We start from the raw sequence: 24,855 nt of genomic DNA on the forward strand, positions 1-24,855 counted from the left end.
GTATTGGAAATGTGTCCTCATTCTTTAATTACGCTGCTTTGATAACAGTGATAATTGGCTAGAAATCGATACTGTTTTGCTCCTGTTTCTCCCACCCCGTCTCCCCCAGCCCTCCCCTCCCCGGACGCCTTGCTCCCTTTAGTGGAGTGATATTTAAATGCTCTGCCATAGTCATTAGATAACCCAGGCGGGGAGTTGCTGAGGAGGGGGCTGATGCAGGCAGGCAGCAGGCAGAGGTGGAGGCAGCTCCCCTCGCCCCTGCCACGGCTCAAGGGCAGATGGAGACGATGCTGCAGCAGCGTGTCTCGGTGCTGTGGGAGTGACAGTGGTGGGTGACTGCAGTGGTCCTGGGGACGAGGGGAGAGCAGAGCAGGGAAGGGACGAACCCAGGCTGTGTCGGCCAGGAGCTCCCTCCGGCTTTGGCTTTGAAAATTGTGCCGGAGCATCACAGGAAAATGTATATTAACAGCCCCGCTGCTCGGCCTGCCCTGCTCTCCGTGCCCCACCACTGCCTCCACCCCATGCCCTGTCCCCCCGGCAAGGTGCCCCCCGCTCCTGCCACGCTGCCCCAGCCACAGGCGGGATCTCAGAGCCTGCAGTCAGGTAGCTCCTGGTCTCCTTGCAACCGTCCTTGCAGAGCAGCCCCTGTGCTTCACCCACCCACCCAGGGCTGCTGGGGGCTCTGCCCCCCGAAAAGCCACCCTGATCCCCCCTCTCCTGCCCCGCTGGGCTCTGTAAAGCCAAAGGGCCTGGGGAGCAGGGCAGCAGCGCTGGAGGGTGCATGGAGAGTCCCCGGTGGCCAGGGGCACCATGGGCTGGTGCTGGTGGCCCCAGAGCCCCTGGTCCGCACTAGCCAAGGGACCCTTGTTAGCCAAGGGACCCTCATTAGCCAAAGGATCCTCATTAGCCAAGTGACCCTTATTAGCCAAGTGGGGCTCCAAAGAGGGACCCACTCTGCTCTGCAGGGCTGGCTGGAGCGTAGGGCTGGCAGTGAGCGAGGGATGCCCGGGAGGGTGAAGGGTACATGGCAGGGGGGTGCACGGTACATGGGTGAGGGGCTGCATGGGTGCGGGGTGCGTGGGTACACGTGTGCCAACCTTTCCGTGGGAGCCTGGTGCCACCTGGTGGCCACGGGGCCGTCGCCACGGCCCGGGCTACGCGGTTCTCGCCGGTGCTGGTCCCACGGGAACCGTGCGGCCGGCGGGGCCGGGGATGCTCGGGGGGCGACTTGCCCAGCCCCTCAGCCGAGTTTATTTCCCATGCCGGCCAGTGCAAATAAATCAAACTGCACCAACAGTTGCCTTTGCACGGCCAGAGCTGGCCCCGAAAGACGCCCCGAGAGCAGAGCCCTGTCTGCGCCTCTGCCACAATCCAAAGACAAGCAGAAGCCCCACTGACGGCCTGCCCGGGGCTTAGGGCTACAAAATTTTTCGTACCCCCCCGGGCCAGGGAGGTGATGGGGAGACACCTGTGCAGAACTTGGCAGTGGCTTCCCAGGGGTTTTGCTCCTGGGTGTTTCCGAGCCCCAGCACGGCTGGGCATCGGGCACTTTCTCCTGCCGTGAGCTGCCCCGGGCACCCTACGATCGCCAGCGCTGGGCGCAGGCACACGGGCTCGGAGGTGAATCGGCGCTGCGATGAGCTGGGTCACAACAACACCTGAGCAAAGCTTTGATTAAAAAAACATCCAAAAACCATCATCCAGGGCTTGGAGAAGAGAGGCAGGAATGTTTTGCAGCCGGGAAGCCCTTCCAGCCGGAGACCCGTGGAGCGTCCCACCCTCCCTTTCTGTTTGGGACAGCAAGGTTGACCCATGGGGTCAGCAGTGACGCCCCGTGGGCTGCAGGGCTGCAGGGAAACAGCCTGGGGTGAGGCTGACGACGAGCATGCGCTCCGGCCAATTAATTCTGTATGGCAGCAGAAACGCACGAGGGGCACCACCGCCTCGCGGCTCACCCCCTATAGATGGGGTATGGCCCCAGCCCCTCTCCTGCAGCTGGGGTAGAGCCAGCTGCATCCTGGCCCCTATAGCTGGGGTGGGGGAAGAGTGTTGCCCACCCTCTGCTCCAGCAGCTACAGATGGGGACGTCCCCAGTCCTCTGCCCTATAGCTGGGGTCCAGTCAATGCCTCAGCCCCTATAGCTGGGGGGAAAGGTCCCAGCTCCCTCCCCTATAGTCAAGGAATATCTATGTCCCAGCCCCTATAGCTTGGGGGCACAGGGGTCTCACCCCTCTCCTATAGCCTGGGTCCGACTGTGTCCCAGCCCCTATAGCGGGGGCTCCAGATCCCCTCTCCATAGTGGGGTCTGGCTATGTCCCACCCCTTATACCCATACGGGGGTCTCAGCCCCCTCGGCTATAGCCGGGGCACACCTATACCCCTGCCCATATAGCCAGGGGGATCACAAATCCCTGCCCTATAACAGGGGCACACCAATACTCCAGCCCCTATAGCTAAGGGGGTCTCAGCCCCCTCCTCTATAGCCAAGCCACACCTATACCCCAGCTCCTATAGCCAGAGGGGTCAGAGCTCCTTCCCCTATAGCCAGGGCTGTCACCACACCTATGCCCCAGCCCCTATAGGCGAGGCACACCTATACCCCAGCCCCTATAGCCAGGGGGGGCCACAGCCCCCTCTCCTATAGCCAGGGCACACCTATACCCCAGCCCCTATAGCCGGAAGGGTCACAGCTCCCTTCCCTATAGCCGGGGGTTCACAGCCCCCGTCCCTACAGCCTGAGCACACCTTTACCCCAGCCCCTATAGCCGGGGGAGGTACAGCCCCCTTCCCTATAGCCAAGGCACACCTATACCCCAGCCCCTATAGCCGGGGGAGGTACAGCCCCCTTCCCTATAGCCAAGGCACACCTATACCCCAGCCCCTATAGCCGGGGGAGGTACAGCCCCCTTCCCTATAGCCAAGGCACACCTATACCCCAGCCCCTATAGCCGGGGGAGGTACAGCCCCCTTCCCTATAGCCAAGGCACACCTATACCCCAGCCCCTATAGCCGGGGGAGGTACAGCCCCCTTCCCTATAGCCAAGGCACACCTATACCCCAGCCCCTATAGCCGGGGGAGGTACAGCCCCCTTCCCTATAGCCAAGGCACACCTATACCCCAGCCCCTATAGCCGGGGGAGGTACAGCCCCCTTCCCTATAGCCAAGGCACACCTATACCCCAGCCCCTATAGCCGGGGGAGGTACAGCCCCCTTCCCTATAGCCAAGGCACACCTATACCCCAGCCCCTATAGCCGGGGGAGGTACAGCCCCCTTCCCTATAGCCAAGGCACACCTATACCCCAGCCCCTATAGCGGGGGAGGTACAGCCCCCTTCCCTATAGCCAAGGCACACCTATACCGCAGCCCCTATAGCCGGGGGAGGTACAGCCCCCTTCCCTATAGCCAAGGCACACCTATACCCCAGCCCCTATAGCCGGGGGAGGTACAGCCCCCTTCCCTATAGCCAAGGCACACCTATACCCCAGCCCCTATAGCCGGGGGAGGTACAGCCCCCTTCCCTATAGCCAAGGCACACCTATACCCCAGCCCCTATAGCCGGGGGAGGTACAGTCCCCTTCCCTATAGCCGGGGCACACGTATACCCTGGCCCCTTATAGCCAGGGCTCCCGGGCCCCGGCTGCAGACGGCGGCTCCGTCCCGTCCCCCCCGTCCCGCCCGGGCCGGGCCCTCCCCGGGGGAGGGCGCTCGGGGGCCGCGGTCCCGCCGGCAGCGCCCGCCATGTTTCTCGGCAGCCCGCCCTGCCCGCCGCCCGCCTGAGCCTCCCGGCGGCCGGCCCGGCCCGGCCCGGCCCGGCCCGGCGGCCGCCCGCCTCCGCCGCCGGTGAGTGGGGCCCGGCGCGGCCCAGTGGCCCGGCCCGGCCCGGGCCTGCCCGCCGCCGCGCAGGCCGCAAAGCCTCGGCCTCGATTTCCACCGCGGGCGGGGAGCGGGGCGCGGGGCCCGGCCGCGGGAGGGCGGGGGCAGGCACGGGGAGACATCCCCCCCTGGGGCAACGCCGGCCTTCGACCGGGCAGCGGCTGGGGCAGCTCGGCCGGAGGGTGACGGGGTGGGCGGGTGGCCTGTGGCTTTCCCTGGCCGGGCGGTGGGTTACCCGGCTACGCCGGCCTGCCCGGGCTGGGGCTGCAGGGGCAGAGCGGCGGAAAGGGAGCGGTTCGGCTTCCCCCGCGGTTCTTCATTTCAGCTGGTTTTGCGGTAAAGCCGTGTGCCGCCCGGCTCCTGCTGCAGATCGCCCTGGGCTGCTGGCTGAGGGAGAGCTGAACTCTGTCCAAAGTGGCAGCAGTCGTCGCCTTCTCTCTCCAGGGACGCTCAAAATCAGAAGCAACTTGTGAAAATTTGTCCGTGCGTGGCGGTGGTTACCATCCGGTTACCTCTGCGGGGATTCAGCCTGCCAGCTCCGCTCCCAGAGGGTCCGGTGCGGAGGAGGCTCCTTTGGCTGCTGGTGCCGAAGGAGAGGTCGGCTTGGGCCGGGAAGGAGTCCTGGTCTGGTAATGGGAACGCTGGTCTGAGCTCTGCAAGGGGAGCCCCGAGTGCGGAGCCGAGATCTGTATCACCCAGCTGAGGATAAGGAGGAATACACCGAGCTGATCCACTTCCATCCCACGGGAGCACTCCTGGGAGGGTAATTATTTCATGTTCCTATTGTTTTATTCCCTCAGCGGAGCGAGTTTTGTAGGAGCGTGAAAGAAGGCGGCAGGGTTAGCTGAAGTGGTGGATACTTTGTGCATCTGCCGTGCTGGGAGAAGGGGATCGCTGCTGGGGACTCCCGGTAGCAAGGCCGTGTCCGAGCTGGAGCCACCTGCGCCGCCACGGTCCCGCCAGCATCCTCTCCCCTTGTCATCTGCCAAAGCTGGACCGGCTGCGGCCACGTTGTTCGCCCACATCTGAATTGGTGTTTGTTGTTACTGGGAGTTACTGCTGATGGTTCTGGTTTAAAGGGGTGCAGTGCAGTTTGGCCGTGTAAATGCTACACCATGTGTGGCTGGAAGGGGCCAGTTCCTGGGTCTGGAGGCAACTGCACGCGATCCAGAGAGAAATTATTAAGATTCATTTTAAAAGTAGGTTTCACTGTGTCTGCTGTTTCCCCCGGGAAAGTGTTCCAGAATTGCATCTTACTGCTGGAAAGAAACCTTATTCTTATTTCCAGCCTAGCTATGCTAACATTCCCCTTATCTGCCAGCATGTGTCAGGAAATACATGAGTATGTCAAAACTGAGAGTCAATGGGTTCTTTCTGCATCTCTTGCATCATCTTCCTGAGAACTAAAAAAGTAAAACAGGCTTGAAATGAAAACTAATGCCACTAAGCGCAAAATGTAACTAATTAGGCTGTACGCTGGCCGTTTGAGTGGCATTCTTTGTTTCGGTGTTTGCAGGAGTCATTAGTCACGCTGCAATGGCACTTCTCGTTAGCGTTGGAGAGCGGATCTTTCAGGTCTTACGTATGTGTCTTTCACTGGGAGTTTAGGGAGCCTCGTGGTACGAGGAGGGAGTACCGGGAGCTGGTTCCTGTCGGCTTTTCAGCCTGGCTCTGGGCAGCCTCCTGGCAGCCGAGCTCCGGATGGCTCAAGGCCCCAGGACCCAGATCCTGTGGCTGCTTACGAGCCCTGGGTATCCCTAGCTCAAGGGACTCGGATCACATTGTTGTGCACGTGCAGGAACCGGACTCTCTCGGGATCCTTTGTGCTCCTTTCTGATCAGCTGCAGCGTGCAATGAACGAGCGCTCCGACCCTAACAGCTGTCTCGTTTTTATTCTTTTTTGTAGCTTGGCGCCTTGGAGGAGAGAGGATGGCTCAGGAGACAAACCAAACCCAGGTGCCTCTGTTGTGTACCACAGGCTGTGGATTTTATGGCAGCCCCCGGACTAACGGGATGTGCTCCGTTTGCTATAAGGAGTTTCTACAGAGACAGCAGAGCAGTGACCGGATAAGCCCCCCAGGTAGAGGATTTTTGTCCGAGAAATCTATCTTAAATGGGTGCCTGGATGCAATCTGTGTTAAGCCACTGGGATAGAGCATGGTACTGGTACTGGCCACCAGCAGATTTATTCCCTCCTGGAAAACTTGTGTCTTTCCCTTTTCGTGTAGACCCAACCCTCTAAATCAAAGACCCGAGCCTTTGAGCATTTCTGTTCCCTGTAAGGGGGTCAGTTCTTTTCTTCCCAGTCCCAGCTGTTTGAGAAGCCCCGTCCCAGTCAGCACCTTCCAGTAAAGTGTAAAATTTCACTTGTGCTAACAGTGGCACAAATTTTTAGCTGTTACCTGCTCCCCAAGTTACGTGCTGACTGCTGAGAACCACGACAGATCCCTGAAATGAAATTTTATTTGGGAAGAATTTGGCCTTTTGGGTTGGCATAATATTCTTGTCTTAACAGTGTTGACAATCAAAAGCGATGAAATAAAAGGTTTGTTTCTTGCAGCTAAACAGAGCTGACATATCACCGAGCTGGGAGGCAGCTAGGTGCACAGAAAGGATGTTCTTTCCATCATTAGCAGGATTTTCTTTTGCTGAGAGTTTGTGCAGATGCCCCATGTACAGGCTTTGCAATACTGGTGAGAAACGCCTTCTAGAGATCTCTCGTGGTTTTGCTCCCGAGTGTAATAATGGCCTGCCTTGAATTACCCACCCAAAATATATATTGGGAACACAGCTCTCCCCGACAAAGGGTTTTTCTAAAGACCCTGCCTTAGATCCTTGGCTGACATAAACCAACATGTTTCTATCGAAGCCAGTTCCTTTCAGCAGATGAGGATCTGGTTCTTATACCTTGGAGAAGTTGCAAAGTAACGTTGGGTTCAAGGTATGTTGGTAACTGCAGCACTTCCATTTATGCTGATAGGAGAATATTTATGCTGATGTGGAGCTTGCTTTGCAATGTTGAGGAGAAGAAGGGGAATCAAAGAATGACGGAGGTGTCACGGGTGACTGAAGTCAGATTTTACCAGATGTTAAAAAGCACACATAATGGAAGGCATTCAGCTGACAACTCCTGTGAATAAACTGTCATCCCTCAAAAGGGAGTTTGCAGATCCCGAGGTGCTGAACAGATCTCCATAAATGAGGCCTGCAGTCCTCAGGAAGATGAACTTCAGAAGGATGTTATTATGGTCCTGATACAAGCAGTCATTCCTGATCTAACGTAAGAATAGCTGCACTGGGTCACAGTGAGGTCCAGCACTGATGTGTTGTCCCCACAGAGACCTATGCACAAATTTGGAGGGGAGAGTATAAGAACAGGGAGTGATCCCAACTGGGGTGTGCCCTCCCAGCTCCTGGTAGGGAGCAGGAGGTTAAAGCCTGCTGAAAGTGCTTGTCCTGGTCTCTCCTTGGCTGTCAAGCACCCGAGGAACTTGCTGGCATTTTTAAGAGTTTACCAAGACTGTGATCTTGTCTCGTAGCACCCAGTGGTCCCAACAGCAGCCCCATGGCTTCAGATTCAATTGCAGGGCAGCATGCAGAGGGAGACTCCGCGCCTGAGGATGTGAAAGCCAGGTAGGGGCGCAGTCTACAGGGCGGGGGGATCTACAACCATGCTAAAAACCAGCCTTGGGACACAAGGGGTAGGCTCTCATCCTTCATATGGCCAAGGGGATCTGTAAAGCAGGCTAGATCACTGTTCATTGTGACCCTGGTTTATCTGGAAGACTGAGATGTCCCTGATGATTATGACTTGATGCGTAGAGTCACGTACCAGAGGGTCAGTAGGAAATTAAAACCTGTCGTAAACTAAGTGGCATCCTGGTTCTCTTAGAGCTGTCACTAGCTGGATTAAACTGTTGGGTTTCAACTCATTCCTAAGTGAAAGCACCTGGTGATGATCCAGTCTGGAAGCTGTGACAGCAGGATTAGGGACCTCAGTCACGTTTGATAGGAAGGAAGATAGTACTGCACTGAGCTCTACCATTGCATTATAGCCCTGACTCACAACTCTGTTTTCCTGTCCCTGGACTTGTTTGGATGGGCTGTTGCCTTGGCTTTGAGATACAATTGGGTGGAAAAGGAAACTGAGATCATCACAGACTCATTCCATTTGTATCTATGAAGAACTTTGATCCCAAATCTCAAGGGGAATTGGCCTGCTGTACTCCTGAGCTACCTCTGAGTATAATGCAATTAACTTTATGGGCTGAAGATCTCTTCCACATAACTGTTCATCAAAAGAAAATACTTGTGTTTGTTCTATGGTTTGTTTGTTTGTTTGTTGCGAATGCTCCCAGTGCTCAGACTCCTGTGACCCATCAGATGACGGCCATGAGCATATCCAGAGAAGAAAACAGCAGTGAGACAGAAGAATTCATCAAGACAGAAGAAGAAGCCTCATCAGCATCTTCCTCATCAGGTAGATGGTTCGGCCTTTGCATGAGTCTGAATGACACCGATCTTGCAAGTTGGTTTGAGCAGGAAGGGGACTAACTCCAGGGGACAGTTGTTACCTCCCAGCAGGAGAGGTACACCTAGCAAGAGAGCTAAGGAGAAAACAGTTTGTCTGTTTCTGAAACGGGGAGGAGAAAAAATGATGTGCCTGAGGGCAGGCCGATAGAGATTGCTTTGTGGGCTGAGGACTGAGTAGCTGCCAGCCCTCCACTCGCTGGCAGGAGGGTAATCTTCCATGACGCCTATCCTAGTGAATGGCAGAAAGCCCAGAGCATCCCACAGCCTGCTGCACGGCTGTTGTTGGCTGCAGTTCCCTGCCATCTCTCGAGGGAGGGAAGGAGACGGATCCAGTGTAGTCTTGGGAGAGAGGAGACGTGTTTGTGGCAGGGGCAGCTGCTGGCTTGGTTGTTGTCATCCTGTGTGATGGGAGGCTTACCTGCCCCGCAGAGGGGAGTGTTAACACTGTCGCTTTGTTTGCAAAGTGGGTACCTTGAAGTGATAGAGGAGCACGGGTGTCGTTGCCCAGTGGGGTACATCCTCCAGTTGATGAGTTACAGGGTGAGCCGTTGTGTGGCAGCCGAGCCAAGTGACACTGCATTGGAGACACCCTCCTTCAGTTCAACTGACAGTTTGCTTGCATTCAGAGCTAAAAAAACCACAAGAGTTGTTGGTTGCTAAAAAAACAGGCTCTAGTCACCGCACATGACTCTGCATTTTGGATTTGGTAATCCCTGGCCTGCAAGCCCAGGAGACATTTTACAACAGGCAGGTGAGAGACTATTTGGTGAAAGAGAGGCTTGGAAGAGCCTGCCCCTTCCTTCTGATTGTGGGATTTTTAGAAAGTTGTTTAGGGTCAGATCCACAAAGCTATCTCTGCCTCTGACTGTTTGTCTCCTTAGCCTGATTTTCAGAGCGGCGTGCACTGCAGATGTGTATCTGCTAGCAGTTGGAGCTCCTCCCTCCTGTTGACTTCTCTAACCTGCTTAGGTACTGTAGGAAATCCTGCTAAGCATCAGTGACCTTTAACAATCTGGCTTTCAGAGCTCAGTTTTCCTTTTGGTAGATTAGAGACAGTGATGACTATCTGTGTAAAGCATTCTGAGACCTACATATGAGGAACACTTACATAAGAGTTAGCAAAAATAATTAGTAGTACTTACAAGGGGTTAACTTTTTTTTTTCCTGTGAAGATTAACTCTAGGCTCAGCTGTGCAGTTGAGTTACTGTACATCAATTAAGCGGTAGTGACTATCCAGATGCATGCTTAACCTATGGCAAGCACCAGGTAATTCTACTTAGTGTTACCTTTTATCAGCAGGAGCTAAACGGCATCACGTTACCTTAAATAAACCGTAATATCTCCTTGGTGTTTCTGAGCCTTGAACTTAAGGAATTTGAAACGGAGAGAAAACATGAGGCTGTGTGAGGTGTAGATCTCTGTGGAACGAGGCAAATCTCACAGTTTGGGGTATGTCGGCCAGGGCAATGCGCACACAGAGGTGTCTGGCACAGACCCAGAATCAGTAGGGCCTCAAACAGCTCATGTAATAAAACGAATGTGTTGCTTGGTTTATCAGGAAGAGTGGCAAAATTCTTGCCTCTGTTTCAGGTACCCTGCTTGAAATATCCCAGAACACAGCTGAGGGCAAGACAGCTTCAGAAAAACCGAAACAGAAGAAGAATCGCTGCTTCACTTGCCGGAAGAAGATAGGGCTAACTGGTAAGACCCTGGCTGTGGGGAAAATTTGCCTGTGGCCTAACTAGTCTGGTTTCATAGCCCTGCGATCTCCTTGCGCTGTGACGCTGCCTGGGTGCAGAGGGTTGGCGTGGGTCAGTGGTTGGAGGTACCCGTCCAAAAAATACTTTACATCCGCAAGATGTGGTGCTGCAGGGGAGGTGGGAGGGGAGCTCCCACCTGCCAACAGCGCTGTCCGAGGCAGTAGCCTGGGGAGTCTGCCACTCACTGTCAGGGTCCCCACCAGCCCTTGGATGCAGGATTGTGGGACTGGATGGAGCCGTGCCTCTTGGGTTATTTCTGCCGCTTGGCGGAAGCTGCGTGTAGAAGCAAAGGCAGTGCTCGCTGTGGATCTAGTTCTGCTCCTGTTCAGGTCAGTGGTAAAGCTTTCATAATAGCAACATGAACTGAGTTAGACCCAAACTGAAAATCACGTTCCAAGACTCATCCCATTTGTTAATGTTGCTTGACTTCCGCTGTTAGCTTCCTGAGAGCGGGATGGCTCTCAGTGTTCAGCTTGTAAAGCTGAAGAGAGAGAAGTGCTGAGATGGTGTCAGGTGACTGGTATCAATGGGAAAACTGCCCCTAGAAAGGCAATTCATGAAGCAATTAACTTGGCTGTGGTTTGTTAATAAAAACATCATTCCCCTAAATTGACTCTGGCATTTAGTGTTTCCCTGGAAAAAGTTAACTCTAGAGCCGTGCAGGTCACGCTGTTCTAGCAGAGCGCTCGCCTCTTTAGCCTCCTCGGTGCGTTCAGCAGCCAGGGACTGCACACACATTTCTGTTTTCATCGATGTAAGCTGCTTTGGCTGCTTTTGCCTGGGAGGTTTGCCCAGTGACTGACACTGTGGAACCCGAGCTTGCCTGGATATTTGAGGGCGCTGTCATAGAATAAATGTGGGTTTATAAGCCTAGGACTGGGCAGGGTACTCTGTGCCGAGCCTTCAGATCTGCAGGGAGGATTGTTTTCCTGGATGAGTGTTTCCTTAAGAGCTTCAAACTGTGAGAAGTTTCCTCTCCTTTAGGAATCAACTTGCAGAGAACTCCTGTGAATTCAGGGCATTTAGGATAAAATGCGTTTTCTCAAATAGGAGTAAACTGACACCTTGTAGCAAAGTGTTTGTGGTCTTTACAGCCTGTAGGTGGAAAGACGTGAAAGGAAAGAGCGTGAGTCCACTGCCAGCGCGACAGGGAGCTGATCTACTGTCCTGCAGCAAACCCCCTTCCTGCTCCGTGCCTCAGTTTCCCAGCGTGCTGTGATAACGGTAGCACTTCTGAACAGCATTATTTCCAAGTGAAGTGACTAAATTATGAATTTTGAAGCCTAAATAGCTCGAAAGTGATCCTAACGAGGTGAAGGTTTTGCTGCTTGCTGGCTTACTGCTGGTCAGTCCAGATGCTGCTGCGTGACGCCTGGGGAGCCAAGCTGGCTCAGAGGGCTTGGCTCCAGCTCAGGCTGCCTCATTGCAGCCTGGGGAGCCTGGTCTGGATTAGCAATCTGGCACTGCAGTCCCCAACATGTCCCTTGTCCCCAGGGAATGCGGAGAGCAGCTGCTCTGGGAGCGTTTCCCATCGCCGTGACAGCTGGGGCTGCCCAGAGCACGCTTGCGCTCACGGGAGCAGCTAAGCCAGAGGAAATCCAAGAGCAAGCCCCCACACTGAAACTCCCTGTCGTCTGTCAGGGACAGTGGCTTCCCTCCCTCGTCTGACCCTCTTTCTGCATTAGTGGAGTTTCCTGGCCTGGCAGGAGAGAGCAGGGGCCCTGCCGCCTTCCTGTCCGGCTGGATGGGGACTAAAGACAGGGACTTGTCTCTCTGCTCTTCCTCCCTTCAGGCTTCGACTGCCGCTGCGGGAATCTGTTCTGTGCCATTCACCGGTACTCCGACATGCACGCCTGCCCCTATGACTACAAGGCAGAAGCCGCCGAGAAGATCCGTAAGGAGAACCCCATCGTTATTGCTGAGAAGATCCAGAAGTTGTGAAGGGGGCTGAGCGGCTCCAACTGCAGCCAGGTGGCCTGGTGCTCCTCCCTTTCCTCCCAGCCTTCCTCTTCCTCCCAGCCCCATTGGTGGTGCCAATGGGGTCTCCAGCAGCACACACGAACCAGCACCCGGATATAGAGACTCCTTGCACGTCTTTGGCAGAAAGTTGGCGTTCCTTCTCTTCCTTCCTGCCCGTACAACAGCCACAGCTCAGCTGATCCGTTCTCGACCAGCTTCCCAAGGGAAAAGGGACGTCCTGCCCCACTGCTCCAGTGCCGAGACCTTTGGACTTGTCTTCCGCCGGGGCGGTTTGCGTGGTGCGGGCAGCAGGGCTCTGCTGGGCAGCCTTTCCCTTCAGCCGGCAGCTCCGAGTCCTGCGAACCACCTGGGACTCATGGCTGGAGCCTGTGAGCTGCTGCTGGACTTGGTTTCCTCTGCCCCACCGTCTCTTTGTGGTGGACGTAAAACCGGGAGCTGGGGAATCCCGGCAGCAAGGCTGCCTTCTGCTCCCCGTGTGGTCTCAGATGCAGAAAAGAGGATTCTGTAGTTTTAATGCCCCAAATACCCCAAATACCCCTTCCCTCCCTTTGAGACGCTGTTGTTGAAGCCCCGGGATGGTTAAGCAGCAGAGTACCGGCACAGTAAAGTTATTTTGTGGCTTGAAGCGACGTAGACACGCTCCAGCCGCAGGTCAGGACCTTTAGGAAAGTACCGCTCGCTGCCTCATGCCTCTTACCACGGGGAGGGAGCCGGCTTGCCAGGCTTGCTGCATCCAGGGACGTGGCTGGGCTGAGGGACACCCGTGCAGCAGCCTCCTGTGCATCAACACCCCCTGAATAACCGCTGGTCGCTTCCAAAGCGAGGTTTGTTGTGAAACAGCGGCGCCTGCGCCTCTCCTCTCCCCTCCGCTCCCTGCCTTCTGCCTTACACGATTTTTTCTCATCAGAGTTGTGCACAAAGCTCAGCTCGCCAAACTTCCGCTTCCTTTCCTGTCCCTGCACGCAGGCGGACGGTGGGGACCCTTCCTCCCCCGTGGGCCTCGCTGATACTCGGTGACAGCCTCTCTCCCCTATGAGCACATTGGCTCGGGAAGCCCACCCAACCACCTTGCTCTCCCACCTTGCTGCTTGTCCCAGTGGGATGAGAGGCAGGGCCAGATCCCCAGGAGATGCTCCGAAAGCCAGACAGAGGGATCTGGGGCACAGGGAGAGGCACGTGGAGGGCTGCAGGGCAAGTGGAAAGTCAGAAGGAGGGGCATGGGGTGTCTCTGTTCATGTGGGGGCTTTCAGAAAAGCCCATGGAGAGCTCTGGGCCCACTGAAAGACTTGTAGAGGTCTTGGGGGTGCTGGAAGACTCGGGGAGAGCTCTGGGGTGCAAGGAAAGGCAAAAAGAAAGCTTTGGGGTACACTCAAAGTACTCAGAGGACTCGAGCACCCAGAGGGCTCTGCGGGGGGACATATGTGAAGGGCTCTGGGGTGCAGGGAAAGCCAAATGCTGGGCTCGGTAGCACTCCAGAAAAAACACGTGGAGGGCTCTGGGGCTGTTAGAAAGGAGCTCGGGTACACAGCGAAAGGCAGGCGGAGGCTCCTGGGGTGCACCGAAAGCCACCTCTGCACCACGCAGGGTCTGCGCCCACCCCAGAGCACCGCGGGGGTGGGGGCTCTCTTCCCTGGGAACGCTGGCAGCAGGGCTGCAGCCACAGGGCTCCCAGCGGTCTCACAAGCAGAGAAACCCGGACAGGTCCCAGGGGAAAAGCAGCAGCCTCTGCCCCACTTCTGGCCGTCCCACGCGTTGGAAGCATTTCCCTCAGCATCGGCTCGTACAAGGGCGTCGGAGAGCGGAGCTGCAGGGGCCAAACCGGCAGCCGGGGGAAATCACGGCAGCTCCTTCCAAGTACCAGTTTCTTCCCCTGTTGATGGCAGTTCTGCCCCACTGATTGCGGGGGCATCGTTCTGAAGGTTTGGTTCTTCCTGTCTGATTTCAGCTAAAGCAGTGTGCATCCTGCGGCAGCTACTGTCGTACGGTGTTGCCAGGAGGATTCGGACCTCCAAAAACGATGCACGGAGCGGAGGCGAGGCTGGCTCTTGCCAGCCTTTTCCTCAGGTTTTTGCTTCTGGGTAATATCGGTGTCACGTCCGAAGCACACGAGTGGTGGCACGTTTTAGTGCCAGGACGCACCCGGGCCATAAACGCGGTGCTGGCGGTGCGGGGCAAGGCTGGGTTTCGCCGTTGAGGTTTTGGCTGAGAACAAGCCGTCACTCTCGGGGGGAAGCCATAAGAAATTGCAACCACCCCTTGCCTTGCGGTTGCACAAAGGTCGTGAGCCCCTGGGGAGGGGACGCAGCTCCCATGGATGCAACGGGAAAGCCCACACAGCAAAAGCAGCAGCTGCCTGCTTCACCGCCACCTACCTTTTCCCTTTTATTTCCTTCCTCTTCGTAAGTGTAAATATTAATACAGTCTAGTTTGCTTGGATGCTGTGAATGGTTCATTATGGGCACGGATGTCTCGCACGCCGGTGCCGGCTTAGCTCTGGTCTCTTCTGGGGCGGCTGTGAGGCTCCGTGCCTCAGTTTCCCCATGGATAATAACTGTGCCCGGTGCTGGTGGGGGTTAGGAGCACCCCACTTCTGGCACCCAGACTGCCGGTTTCTCTTCCCACCACCCTGGTACTTAGGCTGTGTCCTGGGGCCGTATCCAGCACCCCTAGTCCCTGGGGGACCAGATTCCCCCTTGATGGGGGAGCTGCTTTCTCCACCCGCGTTTGCAGGGCTGGAGTGGGACCCCACCGTGCTCGTGAGCCGGGGCGGCGGGGTGGGTTTGGGCCCAGGCCTAGGACCCGGGTGGGCCCAAACCCTCCCCCCCGTGTCCATTGTGGGGGAAGCCGGGCTGGGCTTAGCATCTGGATTGGGGGGGGTGGGGAATATCCTGGCCGCGCGTGGGGTCCTTCTCCGCCCCCCCACCCTGTCCCTCGCTGCGGGCACCCCGGCAGCCCTGAGGGGAGCGCAGCCTCAGGGAAGGCCGCGCCGTTTCCCCGGCAACGAGGGGCGGGGGGGGGGGGGGTGAGACGTCACTTCCTGGAGAGGAGCGGGTGGAGCGAGGAGGGCCGCTGTGCAGCGCCGCCCCCGCCTCGGAGGACCGCAGCGGCCGCCCGTCCCTTCGGCAGCCCCGGGCGCGGGGTGGGGGGGCCCGGGCCGGGCCGGGCCGGGCCGCGGCGGAGCATGTCGAGGTACGGGGGGGGACACGGGTCTGCCTGGGCCGGGGAGGAGGCACGAGTGGGTGCTGGGGGCGTCTGCGGGGGTGGGAGGGGCGCACACCGGTCAGTGTCTGTGTTTGGGGGGCCCACAGCGGTCGTGGGGGCCCACACGGGTCAGTGTGCGTGGGGGGTGGGAGCAGACGGGTCAGTGTGTGGGGGTGGGGAGGCCCACAGCAGTCAGTGGGGGGGGGCACACGCGGGTCAGTGGAGGGGGTGGCCCACACTGGTCAGTGGGGGTGTGCGTGGGGCCCACAGTGATCGTGGGGGGGCTGTCTCACCGGTCAGTGTGTGTTTGTGGGGGGGTCCCACAGTCCCACACCGGTCAGTGGGGGGAGTGAGGCCGACAGCAGTCAGTGGGGGGGGCCCACGCCGGTCAGTGTGTGTGGGGTGGGGGTCCCACGCCTGTCAGCGGGGCGGGAGGCCCACGCTGGTCAGTGTGGGTGGAGGCATCCACTGGTCAGTGTTGGGGGTCCCACACGGGTCAGTGGGGGGGGGGTGTGGCCCACAGCAGTCACTGGGGGAGGGAGGCCCAGAGCACTCGGTGGGGGGCCCACGCAGGTCGGTGTGTGTGTGAGACACCCCCCCAGCCAGTGGGGGTGAGAGGCCCACACCAGTCAGTGTGTGTGGGGTGGGGGTCCCACGCCTGTCAGCGGGGCGGGAGGCCCACGCTGGTCAGTGTGTGTGGGGTGGGGGTCCCACGCCTGTCAGCGGGGCGGGAGGCCCACGCTGGTCAGTGTGTGTGGGGTGGGGGTCCCACGCCTGTCAGCGGGGCGGGAGGCCCACGCTGGTCAGTGTGTGTGGGGGCACCCACCGGTCAGCGTGGGGGGGTCCCACACAGGTCAGTGTGTGAGTGTCCCCACTCAGGTCGGTGAGTGGATCCCCCCGCTCTGGCTGTGGGGTGAGCGTTTGTGTGCGTTGCGGGGGTCAGTGTGTGTGTGTGTGGTGTGGTTCCAGCCCCCATGCCAGGCGTGGGGTGAGTGGGTGTGGGCTCTGGGTGGGTGTGTGGTGTGGATTCGGCCCCCGTGCCGGCTGCGGGGTTCGGCACGGCGCGAGCGTGACACACGGCGCGAGCGTGACACACGGTGCCTGCGCCGCCGGCAGCTGCCTGCGTGGACCCACGCCCCGACGTGCCCGTGCAGGTGTGCGGCCGCCGGACACCCTCATCCACCGTGGGTGCGCGTGGTCCCGCCGGCACACGGGGTGCCAAATCCCGGGAAGGCCGGAGCTGCCGTGTGCTGGGTGCGACGCCGGTCCCGGCACCGCTGTGGATGGCCACCGTTCCGAGTTGGACCCGAATTCAGCCCCAGCCCCCGAAGCGCAGGGCCTGCAGCGGTGCCGGAGCACAGGGCATCCCTTCACTCTGAATATTTCGGCATATTTCGGCGCCGCGTGCCGTCCCCTCCCGGCTGGGCAGGAGGCCTCCCCCCCACCCTTTCCTCCCCTTTCCCAGCCCTTCGGAAGCAGATGGAGCGAATTCCTCGGGGTGTGGGCTGGTTTGACATTCCTCAGCGCGAGCCTGTGCCCAAACTTGCAGAAAATAGTTGCTTTTTTTTTTTTTTCTCCCCCCCTTTCTTCCCCCCCTCCCCTTTTTCTTCAGGAGCTCGGCGCTCCCGCCGCACGCCTGTGCGGCCAGGCCTGTGCCGGTGTCCGGGGGGGGTCCTGGAGGGGCTGTGGCCTTTGTACCACAGACCGTGCGGCTGTTGCGGAGTGTGTGTGTGTGTGTGTGTATGTGTGCGATCCTGCACTCGTCGTCCTCGCCTCCCCGGCGTGGGCCTGTGCGTGGGGGCTGTGGCGCGTAGTGTGGGGGTGTGTGGGCTGGGAAGTGTTGAAGGAGGCTTGGTTTTGGGGGGGTGCGTGGGTTCAGTGCGAGCGTGGGGGCTGTGAGCAGCGGGTGTGCGCTCTGTGTGTGTGTTAGAGGAGGGGACGGTGTGCCCCTCGGCGCGGGGGGCTGCGGTGCATGTGTTTGCCGGCGCGTGTGCATGCTGGGGAGGTGCATGTTTGACCCCGGCCGTGGGTCACGCGTGTCGGGGGGTGCAGAGCCCTCACTGCTGCCTGACTTGCCTGCAGGCCACCACTGCTGCCCGCAGACGGACGGATGGCGGCCGCCCCAGCCCCGACCAGTGCCCCGGCCCGCGGTGGAGTGCTGGCGGCAGCCGTGCCAAGGGCCAGCTGAGGACGGGGCCTCTCCGGACCGTCATCATTCCCGGCCTCTCTCCCATTTGGATCCTCCCTCGCTCCGGGCGCGGCTGCCTTTCGCCTTGCCGCCGTCATGAATGGGCTGTCGATCAGCCAACTCTGCTGCCTCTTCTGCTGCCCTCCCTGCCCCAGCCGCATCGCTGCCAAACTGGCCTTCTTGCCCCCGGAGCCCACCTACGCCGTGGTCCCCGAGCCAGAGCCCGTGGGCAGCACCAGCACCGGTTCCCTGCGCGGCGGTGCCGTGGGGCGGTGGAAGCTGCACTTGAAGGACCGGGCGGATTTCCAGTACTCCCAGCGGGAGCTGGACAACATCGAGGTGTTCGTCACCAAAAGCAGCCGAGGGAACCGCGTCGGCTGCATGTATGTCCGCTGCGTGCCAGGTGCCAGGTGAGTCGCCCGTGGACGTGCCGACCCGGCGCCGCTGCCGGCGGTTTGACCTCGGCCTGCTCAACGTCGGGCGGGTGCAGTGCTGGTGGGCACGGTGCCATCCTGCCCACTCCTCTCCTTTGGCTGAGTGCCACCTCCTCGACCCAGCCTGACCCGGCGCCTGGCTGAGGGAGCTGGCCCCGCCACGGGGGCTTGGAGGCATCCTGCCGGCGGGAGAGCTGGGCTCCCAGGACCGGTCTGGTTTGTGGCTGCAGCTGGGAATGGGGTTAAACATGGAGCGGAGGAAAAGCCAGAGGCTGTAGGGATGTAGGGATTCCCTAGGCTGTCCTGCAGATCCCCCTGATGTCACGCCGGTGAGGTAATGCTCCAGTTATGAACCAAGCGTCTGTGCGAGGCTCTCGGTGAGCGCCGGGGGGGATCTGCGCCGGGTGCTCGCCCTCCATCCCCAGAGCCCCGTGGTGACCACGGGGATGGGCAGGAGCCTGTGCCGGTCAGGAGACGCCTGCAGTGAACCAGGTCTGCACGTTCAGTCTAATTCACTGGGAGGTTTGGTTCCTCAAGGAGAAGAGCGATAGGGGTGAAAGCCAGGAGGGATTTAGGCACAACCTGCTACCGGTCACTCCCGCGGGTCCGTAAACTGGGAATCTGGAGAAGGGCAGCCCAGGGTGCCGGACGGAGACACCCTCCTGGCTGCCGGTGGCTAGGCACGAGGGGATGGCGTGGGGACCGGAGGGGACTCGGCAGCTGCTCCCTGAGCCGGTGGCACGGTGTGGGGGTTCAGGTGCAGAGCGAAGTCAGGTCCCAAAGCCTGCAGCACCCCGGCTGATCCCACACACCGGTGTCCTCCCGGGAGCAACGCGCCCTCCAAGGAACGGCGTCCGCAGAGACCTCTGTGCGGGGGAATGCAGCCCGGATCTGCCCTCAGCTTGCCAAGGGCTTCGAAGCCACTGGGTGGGCTTGGGGTGAGGGGGTGGCTCTCGTGGGGTTGGAGAGCTGTGTTACAGGAGGCCTCTGCAGGCTGCCTGGGAAGGACGTCCGCTCCGTCCCTGCGTGTGTCGCAGGTCCCTGGAGAGAGGAGACCGGCGGTGGGATTGCGCTGCCTGCAGATCCGCCTGCCCGCGTCCTGCCGCGGCGAGGCTCGGCGCTGGCTCTGCTCTCAGCCGGCCCGCGGGAGCGGCCGTTTACACGCAGGCTGCGGGGCTGGAGGGAAGGGCCTGGGCTGGGGGGGGTCCGGCCCCCCCAACGCCCTCGGAGCATCAGGTCTCGCTTGCCGTCCATCCTCCCTGCAGCTCATCATGCCATCGCCTTCCTGCTGGGGCTTTCTGGGGCATCCAGGCTGGGACGTGGAAGCTCAACCTGGCCACAGACCTCTTGGACCAACTGTGGGGACTCAGCAGGGAGTGGGTCCTGCTCCCTCCCTCTGGCAGAAGAGAGCCAAGCTTCAATCAATGCGCTATTAGTGTTAATTTTTATGATTAACATTGTTTTTCCCCTTATGGTGGAAATTTCTTGTGCCTTGTCACTCCCACAATTCACTTCTCTCCCAGCATCTGGTGTCTTGCCAGACTCAGGGGAGAAAAAAATCTGCTGTCAGAATTCTTACTTGAAATCCCCATTGGGCAAACGGCCCCAAATCTTGAGCTTTTTACCAAAAATAGACTCAAAACTTGAACAGAATCATCTTGCCTTCAGGCTGCCCATTTCTGCTGGGAGCGAGCCCCTGGCGCTGGGCGGCGAGGAGGGTCTGGGTATCTCTGGGGGTTGGGCCGGGGGTGTCGCAAGGACCTTCCTTGGTGGCCAGAAGGGTGTTGGCCCTTCCTGTCCTGGGCTTTGGCTTTCAGCCTCTGAAGCGGACGTCCTGGCTGGCGCTGCCCGGGCCCATCCGTCCCCGAGCCGCTGGCGGGGCCGGGCAGCGCGGCGGCACTGTGGCAGTGTCCCCGGTTAACCCCCCGTGCCTGTCTCTCCCCGGTGCTGCAGGTACACGGTGCTCTTCTCGCACGGCAACGCTGTGGACCTGGGGCAGATGAGCAGCTTCTACATCGGGCTGGGCACCCGCATCAACTGCAACATCTTCTCCTACGACTACTCGGGCTATGGCGTGAGCACGGGCAAGCCCTCGGAGAGGAACCTCTACTCCGACATCGACGCTGCGTGGCAGGCGCTGCGGACGCGGTGAGCGGCGTGCTGGGCAGGGGGAAGGGAGGATGTCCAGGAAAACCCTGCAGGCCGGCAGCCTGGAAAACAGGAAATCTCCCGGAGAGGGAACCTGGGCCGCTTGTAAGGGGTGGCCGGAAAGGAGCTGCAGGGGGAGCAGGCCAGGGGACCTGGAGGGACGGGGATGCTGCGGGGGCTTGCCTGGGGCCCTGGCACAAGCTGTGCTCCCCACCTTGCTGTTCCCAGGCTCTCCCCTGGCCGTGCTCAGCCCCGGTTCCCCAGCCGGGCTCAAGGTGCAGCCCTGTGATGGGCTCTGCCTCGCAGTGTGCCCCAGGAACTGGGGGCTGCCCCATGCGGCTGCGATCCGGGGTCCGTGAAGCCGCCCGTAACCCTGCTCCTGGCAAGGGTGAGCTTTGACAGACCCCCACAGCTCATCCGGCAGCTCAGCCCTGGCTGCTGCCTGGTCCTGCCGGGGGTGCAGGGCAGCTGCTTTGGGCCCAGCCGTGAGGAGCTGGGGGAAAGCAGGGGGGACAGAGCCCTGTTCCCGCCCACCCCAGCAAGCCTTGCAGGGTGCTGGGGCCAGAGCAGGGTGACCCCGAGCTGTATCTCCCAGCGATGTGACTCTGCTGCCTGGTGCTTGGGCGCTGACCTGCCCTCTCCTCTCCCAGGTACGGAATCAGCCCGGAGAACATTATTTTATATGGACAGAGCATTGGCACAGTGCCCACGGTTGATCTGGCCTCCCGCTATGAGTGCGCTGCCATTGTGCTCCACTCCCCACTCACCTCTGGCATGAGAGTCGCCTTCCCCGAGACCAAGAAGACCTACTGGTTCGATGCCTTCCCCAAGTGAGTGGCCTGGGGAGAAGGGACAGGGGACAGGGGTCAGCTCTGGAGTGGCAGTGCCCAGACGAGCTCTGTCCTGGCCACCAGCCCTGGCCACGAAGAGGGATTATGGTGAAAACTGTGGACCTGTTTCCCACGATAGGCTTAAACATGCCCATCGTGATCCTCCTGCCTTGCTTTTGCTCCCCTGCGGGGGATCGTAACCCTCCCTGGGGTCACCGTGCCCCCTCCTGAGGGCCGTGCCATGTGTGCACCCCACATCCCCCGGTGGCATCGCCTCCTGGCCATCCTGTCCCAGTGTCTTTGCCCGTCAGCTTTGTCGCTGTCCCACCAGCCCCTTGTCAGGTATCACAAGCCCTGGGGGTCCCCGGGACCCCTCTCTCCCCCATGGATAATTTCTTGGGCTTTTTTTTTCCCCTCTGCAGAGGGCAGGGGCAGTGGCATGGAAAAGCAGCACTGAGGTGGGACGAGCTCTTGCTTCGCTTCTCCCTTGCAGCCAGGCCAGCGGAGCCCAAGGGACGGTCCCTGAGCCGGAAGCCGTGGCTGGGAGCCACCAGCCCACGCCCTGCATCCCCATGGCCTCGCGCGGCCTTTGGGGCCGGTCTGAGAACAGCCGTGCTTCCACTCCTCAAAGCCTGGCACGGCTGATCCCGACACGGGGAGGGCCTGGCCTCACACTGTCCTGCAGCAGTTTCCGTCAGCCCTGCCTGGGTCCCACGGGGCTGTTGTCACCGCTGTCTGGTCCTCGTCTATCACGCCGGGGGAGATGTTGTCCTGGAGCTCATCCTTGGCAGAGGCTCCATGTCCCCGTGCTCTGCTATGATGAAAGAGCATTTCCTGGTCCCTCTCCCCGAGGGGATGTGTTTTGGGGGGCAGGAGGAATGGGAGCGCCTTGATCCCTGTACTTATCCCCCTCTCTCATCTCTTCCCTACCCACCTTCTTGGCAGCATCGAGAAGATCTCCAAAATCACCTCTCCCGTCCTCATCATCCACGGCACGGAGGACGAAGTCATCGACTTCTCCCACGGCCTGGCGCTCTTTGAACGCTGCCCCAAGGCTGTGGAGCCCCTGTGGGTGGACGGGGCCGGGCACAATGACATTGAACTCTACAGCCAGTACCTCGAGCGCCTTCGGAAATTCATCTCCCAGGAGCTGGCCAGCCAACGCAACTAGCTGCGGGGTGGGGGGACGGGCAGGGGGTTTCTGCCTGTTTCTCCAGTTCTCCCAGTGTCCCTCCCCAGTCCCTGCTGCTGGAGGTGCAATGAGTTTGTACAGCCTCAGCTCCAGGCTCAGGAGAGGGCAGGAGGCCCTGGAGCAGCCGGTGCGTTTCCTCTTGGACACGAGCACAACTCTCCTCCCTCCCGGTGTCAGCCCTGGCACTGCTGGCACCATCAGCTGGGCTGGCAAGAAACGGCAGCTCCCTCCTTCCCCAGAAAGATGAGAGCCCACCCTCTTGATGGCGAATCCTTGGCTTCGGACATGTCCCCACCCCCCCTCCTAAAAGAGCGAACTCCTGAATTCCTCCTGGCCGCTCTGCTGCTCTGACTATAGCAATAAGGCGAGTTGGAGAGGGGCTGGGGGCCCGGCCCCCTCCCCGGCGTCGCTGCGGGGCGGAATGGAAGAGGTGGCAGTTCCTGCTCTCGACGGAGCTTTCCCGGGATCGGTGCTGGTGGCGGTGGGGTGCCTGGTGTTTGCCCTGCAGCCGGGGCAGAGCCCTGTCCCCAAGGGGAGTTTGGGGACGCGTGGAGGAGGTGTCCCCCTGCCCCACACCCCCTCCAGTCTGGCCCTGCTCTGCTTTCTCAGAGCACGCCCCGTGTTCAGGTCACCCCTGGAAAACCTCCTCCGAACCGGTCGTTCGCGACGCGCTCGGGAAACGGGGCGAGGAAACCAGGCACCGAATAAAGAGCAGAGGTTTAACGTTTTACCCGTGTGTGCCCTTTTGCCGGGTACACCTGGGGCTGCCTCCCCGTGACCCAGCCGGGGGGACCAGCCCCAGCCCCTGCGGGGTCTGGCCCCTCGGCTTTCCCCCCTGGCCGATGCCTCTGCTGAATTGCACTGGGTCGGATCCCCAACGCTTGTCACCCTCCAGGGATGGGGCAGCCCCAGGGTGCCAGCAGATGGGTTAGGAGCCCCTGGCTCCCCGGGACCGGGCTGCAAAGTTCTGGCTCTTTGAGTTGGGTCATGGGGACAATGGGGCCCGTTCCCCCACCAGCGCCTGTCCTGTTTCATTAGGGGATCCCATGGGATCACGGGGGCAGAGGTGGAGGATGGCCCCGGGCCCCTAGGAGCTGTGGCATGGGGGGTTCGGGTGTGCTGCAGGGGAAGGGGGAGGTCCCCACAGCCTGCCGGTGTACCCCCAGCCAGCGTGGCGAGGGATGCAGCGTGGTCCCGAGTGGGCAGGGTGGCCCTGGGGGGAGCAAATCTTATTTTTGACCTGCTCCGCACCCAGCCATGCCCCTGGCTGCACGGGGACCTCTGCGATTCCTGGTGTGTGCTGGCCACGGAGGCAGGCGCGTGGGGCATCCCGCTGTGCCCTCCCGCCAGCGGACGGGGTGTTTTACCCCACGGGAAGGCAGAGCGCTCGGGTTTGTGCTTTTTGGGTCAGCGCCTGCTCTGGAATCACCCCAGGGAGAGCTGTTCAAGGTGTCCGTGTGTTTTCCTGCCCCCGGGGCATCCCTCGCCCCAGCCCGAACAGCAAAGCACCCCTCTGCCCCTTCCCGTGCCCACGGGGACTCTCGCAGGGTTCCCAGGCACCGGTTCCCCTGTACCTGTCACCCTCGTGTCCCCTCCTCCCCAGTGTGAGGCCGTGGGGCCCGGCGGCCTCATGTGAGGAGCGGTAATCTCCTTAGGCGGCTCTCGGAGGGGCTCAGGGGCTTTGTGGTGGGGCCTCGCCGCAGCTGGAGCACTCAAATGCACCTATTGTTTGGGGCTGGGAGCCGTGGGGGGGCCGAGGCGGGGGGCACGGGACCCTCTGCTCCCCACACGTCCCTGACCTCCCCCCCGGGACCAAGGCAGGGTGCTCCAGTGGAGGAGGGGGCGACCCTTCCTTGGCACTGGGGCTCTGCAGGAGCTAGAAGAGGATTTGGGTGTTGAGGCTCTGGGTGGTCTCCCCCCTTTTCCAGGGGGTGTTTGGGGTACAGGAGCCGGGATGTCTGGCTTCTTCCTGAGCATCCCCCCAGCCCTCCCCTCCCTTCCCCGGCTCGCCACACACTGCTGCCGGGTGATTTTAGAGCCTTTAGCTCACACGTGTGCTGGAAGCCAAAGCCACGGCAGTGGCCCAGCCCGGCTCCCCTCCGGCCCCGGCCCCGGCCCTGATTAGCGGGGCTGGAGCAGCCCACGGCACCCTAATCCCGACATAGAGACGTTTTGTTTGCACCAAGGGTATTTTTATCCTCTTACTGCTGCCTGTTTCCTGTTGAGCTGTGGATGCTTTAGAGCGGCTCTGCATCGCTGGCAGGACGTCTCAGAGCTGGTGGTTGGCTTCGGGGGGATGTCGGGGTGGCTTGAGTTCGTATTTACTATGTCTCAGTTTAAAAAAAAAAAAAGGCAAAAGGACAGAATAGTTCAGCCTGATCCCCAAAATTTAGACCCAGCTTGGGTATACAGGATCCCGGTGAGCCGGACATCGCTGGCTGCTGCCTCCATGATGGGGAGCCGTGGCTGTGATCCGTCGTTAGGGATCGGGGCTTTTTGGGTCTGGATCCTTCGCTGCTCCTGGCCTGAGAGGGCTCAGGCTCCGTCCTCACCCCGTCATGAGCAGCTGGATCAAGGAGGGAGGGAGAAGCACTAATCCGTACGTGAGCTGCAGGGTCCCCAAAAAGCAAGAGCCAGACCTGCCCTGGGGGTCCCCACCAGCGGGGCCAAACTGGGCCATGAGCCACCGGGACGGCACTTCTGTCCCCACTGC

At 60.1% G+C, this 24,855-nt stretch overlaps 2 protein-coding genes across 4 annotated transcripts; both read left to right on the forward strand.

Moving 5' to 3' along the window:
• Positions 1-3,707: 3,707 nt before the first annotated feature.
• Positions 3,708-14,585, forward strand: LOC142094013 (AN1-type zinc finger protein 5-like). 3 transcript variants are annotated; one of them, XM_075175816.1, is made up of 7 exons: positions 3,708-3,842; positions 4,320-4,638; positions 5,782-5,955; positions 7,415-7,508; positions 8,234-8,355; positions 10,000-10,110; positions 11,962-14,585. In XM_075175816.1, the coding sequence occupies exons 3-7, from the start codon at positions 5,805-5,807 to the stop codon at positions 12,108-12,110; spliced, it is 627 nt and encodes a 208-aa protein (XP_075031917.1). In that variant the 5' UTR covers positions 3,708-3,842; positions 4,320-4,638; positions 5,782-5,804; the 3' UTR covers positions 12,111-14,585. The 3 variants fall into 3 exon arrangements, with proteins under 3 accessions (XP_075031917.1, XP_075031918.1, XP_075031916.1); XM_075175817.1 differs by lacking the exons at positions 3,708-3,842; positions 11,962-14,585 and adding an exon at positions 11,264-11,413 and having other exon boundaries at positions 4,076-4,638; XM_075175815.1 differs by lacking the exon at positions 3,708-3,842 and having other exon boundaries at positions 4,085-4,638.
• A 663-nt stretch (positions 14,586-15,248) lies between these two features.
• ABHD17A (abhydrolase domain containing 17A, depalmitoylase) lies at positions 15,249-22,872 on the forward strand. The gene is made up of 5 exons (XM_075175570.1): positions 15,249-15,338; positions 17,433-17,948; positions 19,926-20,120; positions 20,771-20,950; positions 21,896-22,872. The coding sequence occupies exons 2-5, from the start codon at positions 17,635-17,637 to the stop codon at positions 22,119-22,121; spliced, it is 915 nt and encodes a 304-aa protein (XP_075031671.1). The 5' UTR covers positions 15,249-15,338; positions 17,433-17,634; the 3' UTR covers positions 22,122-22,872.
• The last annotated feature ends 1,983 nt before the right edge of the window (positions 22,873-24,855 follow it).

The sequence above is a fragment of the Calonectris borealis genome, chromosome 28, assembly GCF_964195595.1.
Source record: "Calonectris borealis chromosome 28, bCalBor7.hap1.2, whole genome shotgun sequence".
Lineage (NCBI taxonomy): Eukaryota > Metazoa > Chordata > Aves > Procellariiformes > Procellariidae > Calonectris > Calonectris borealis.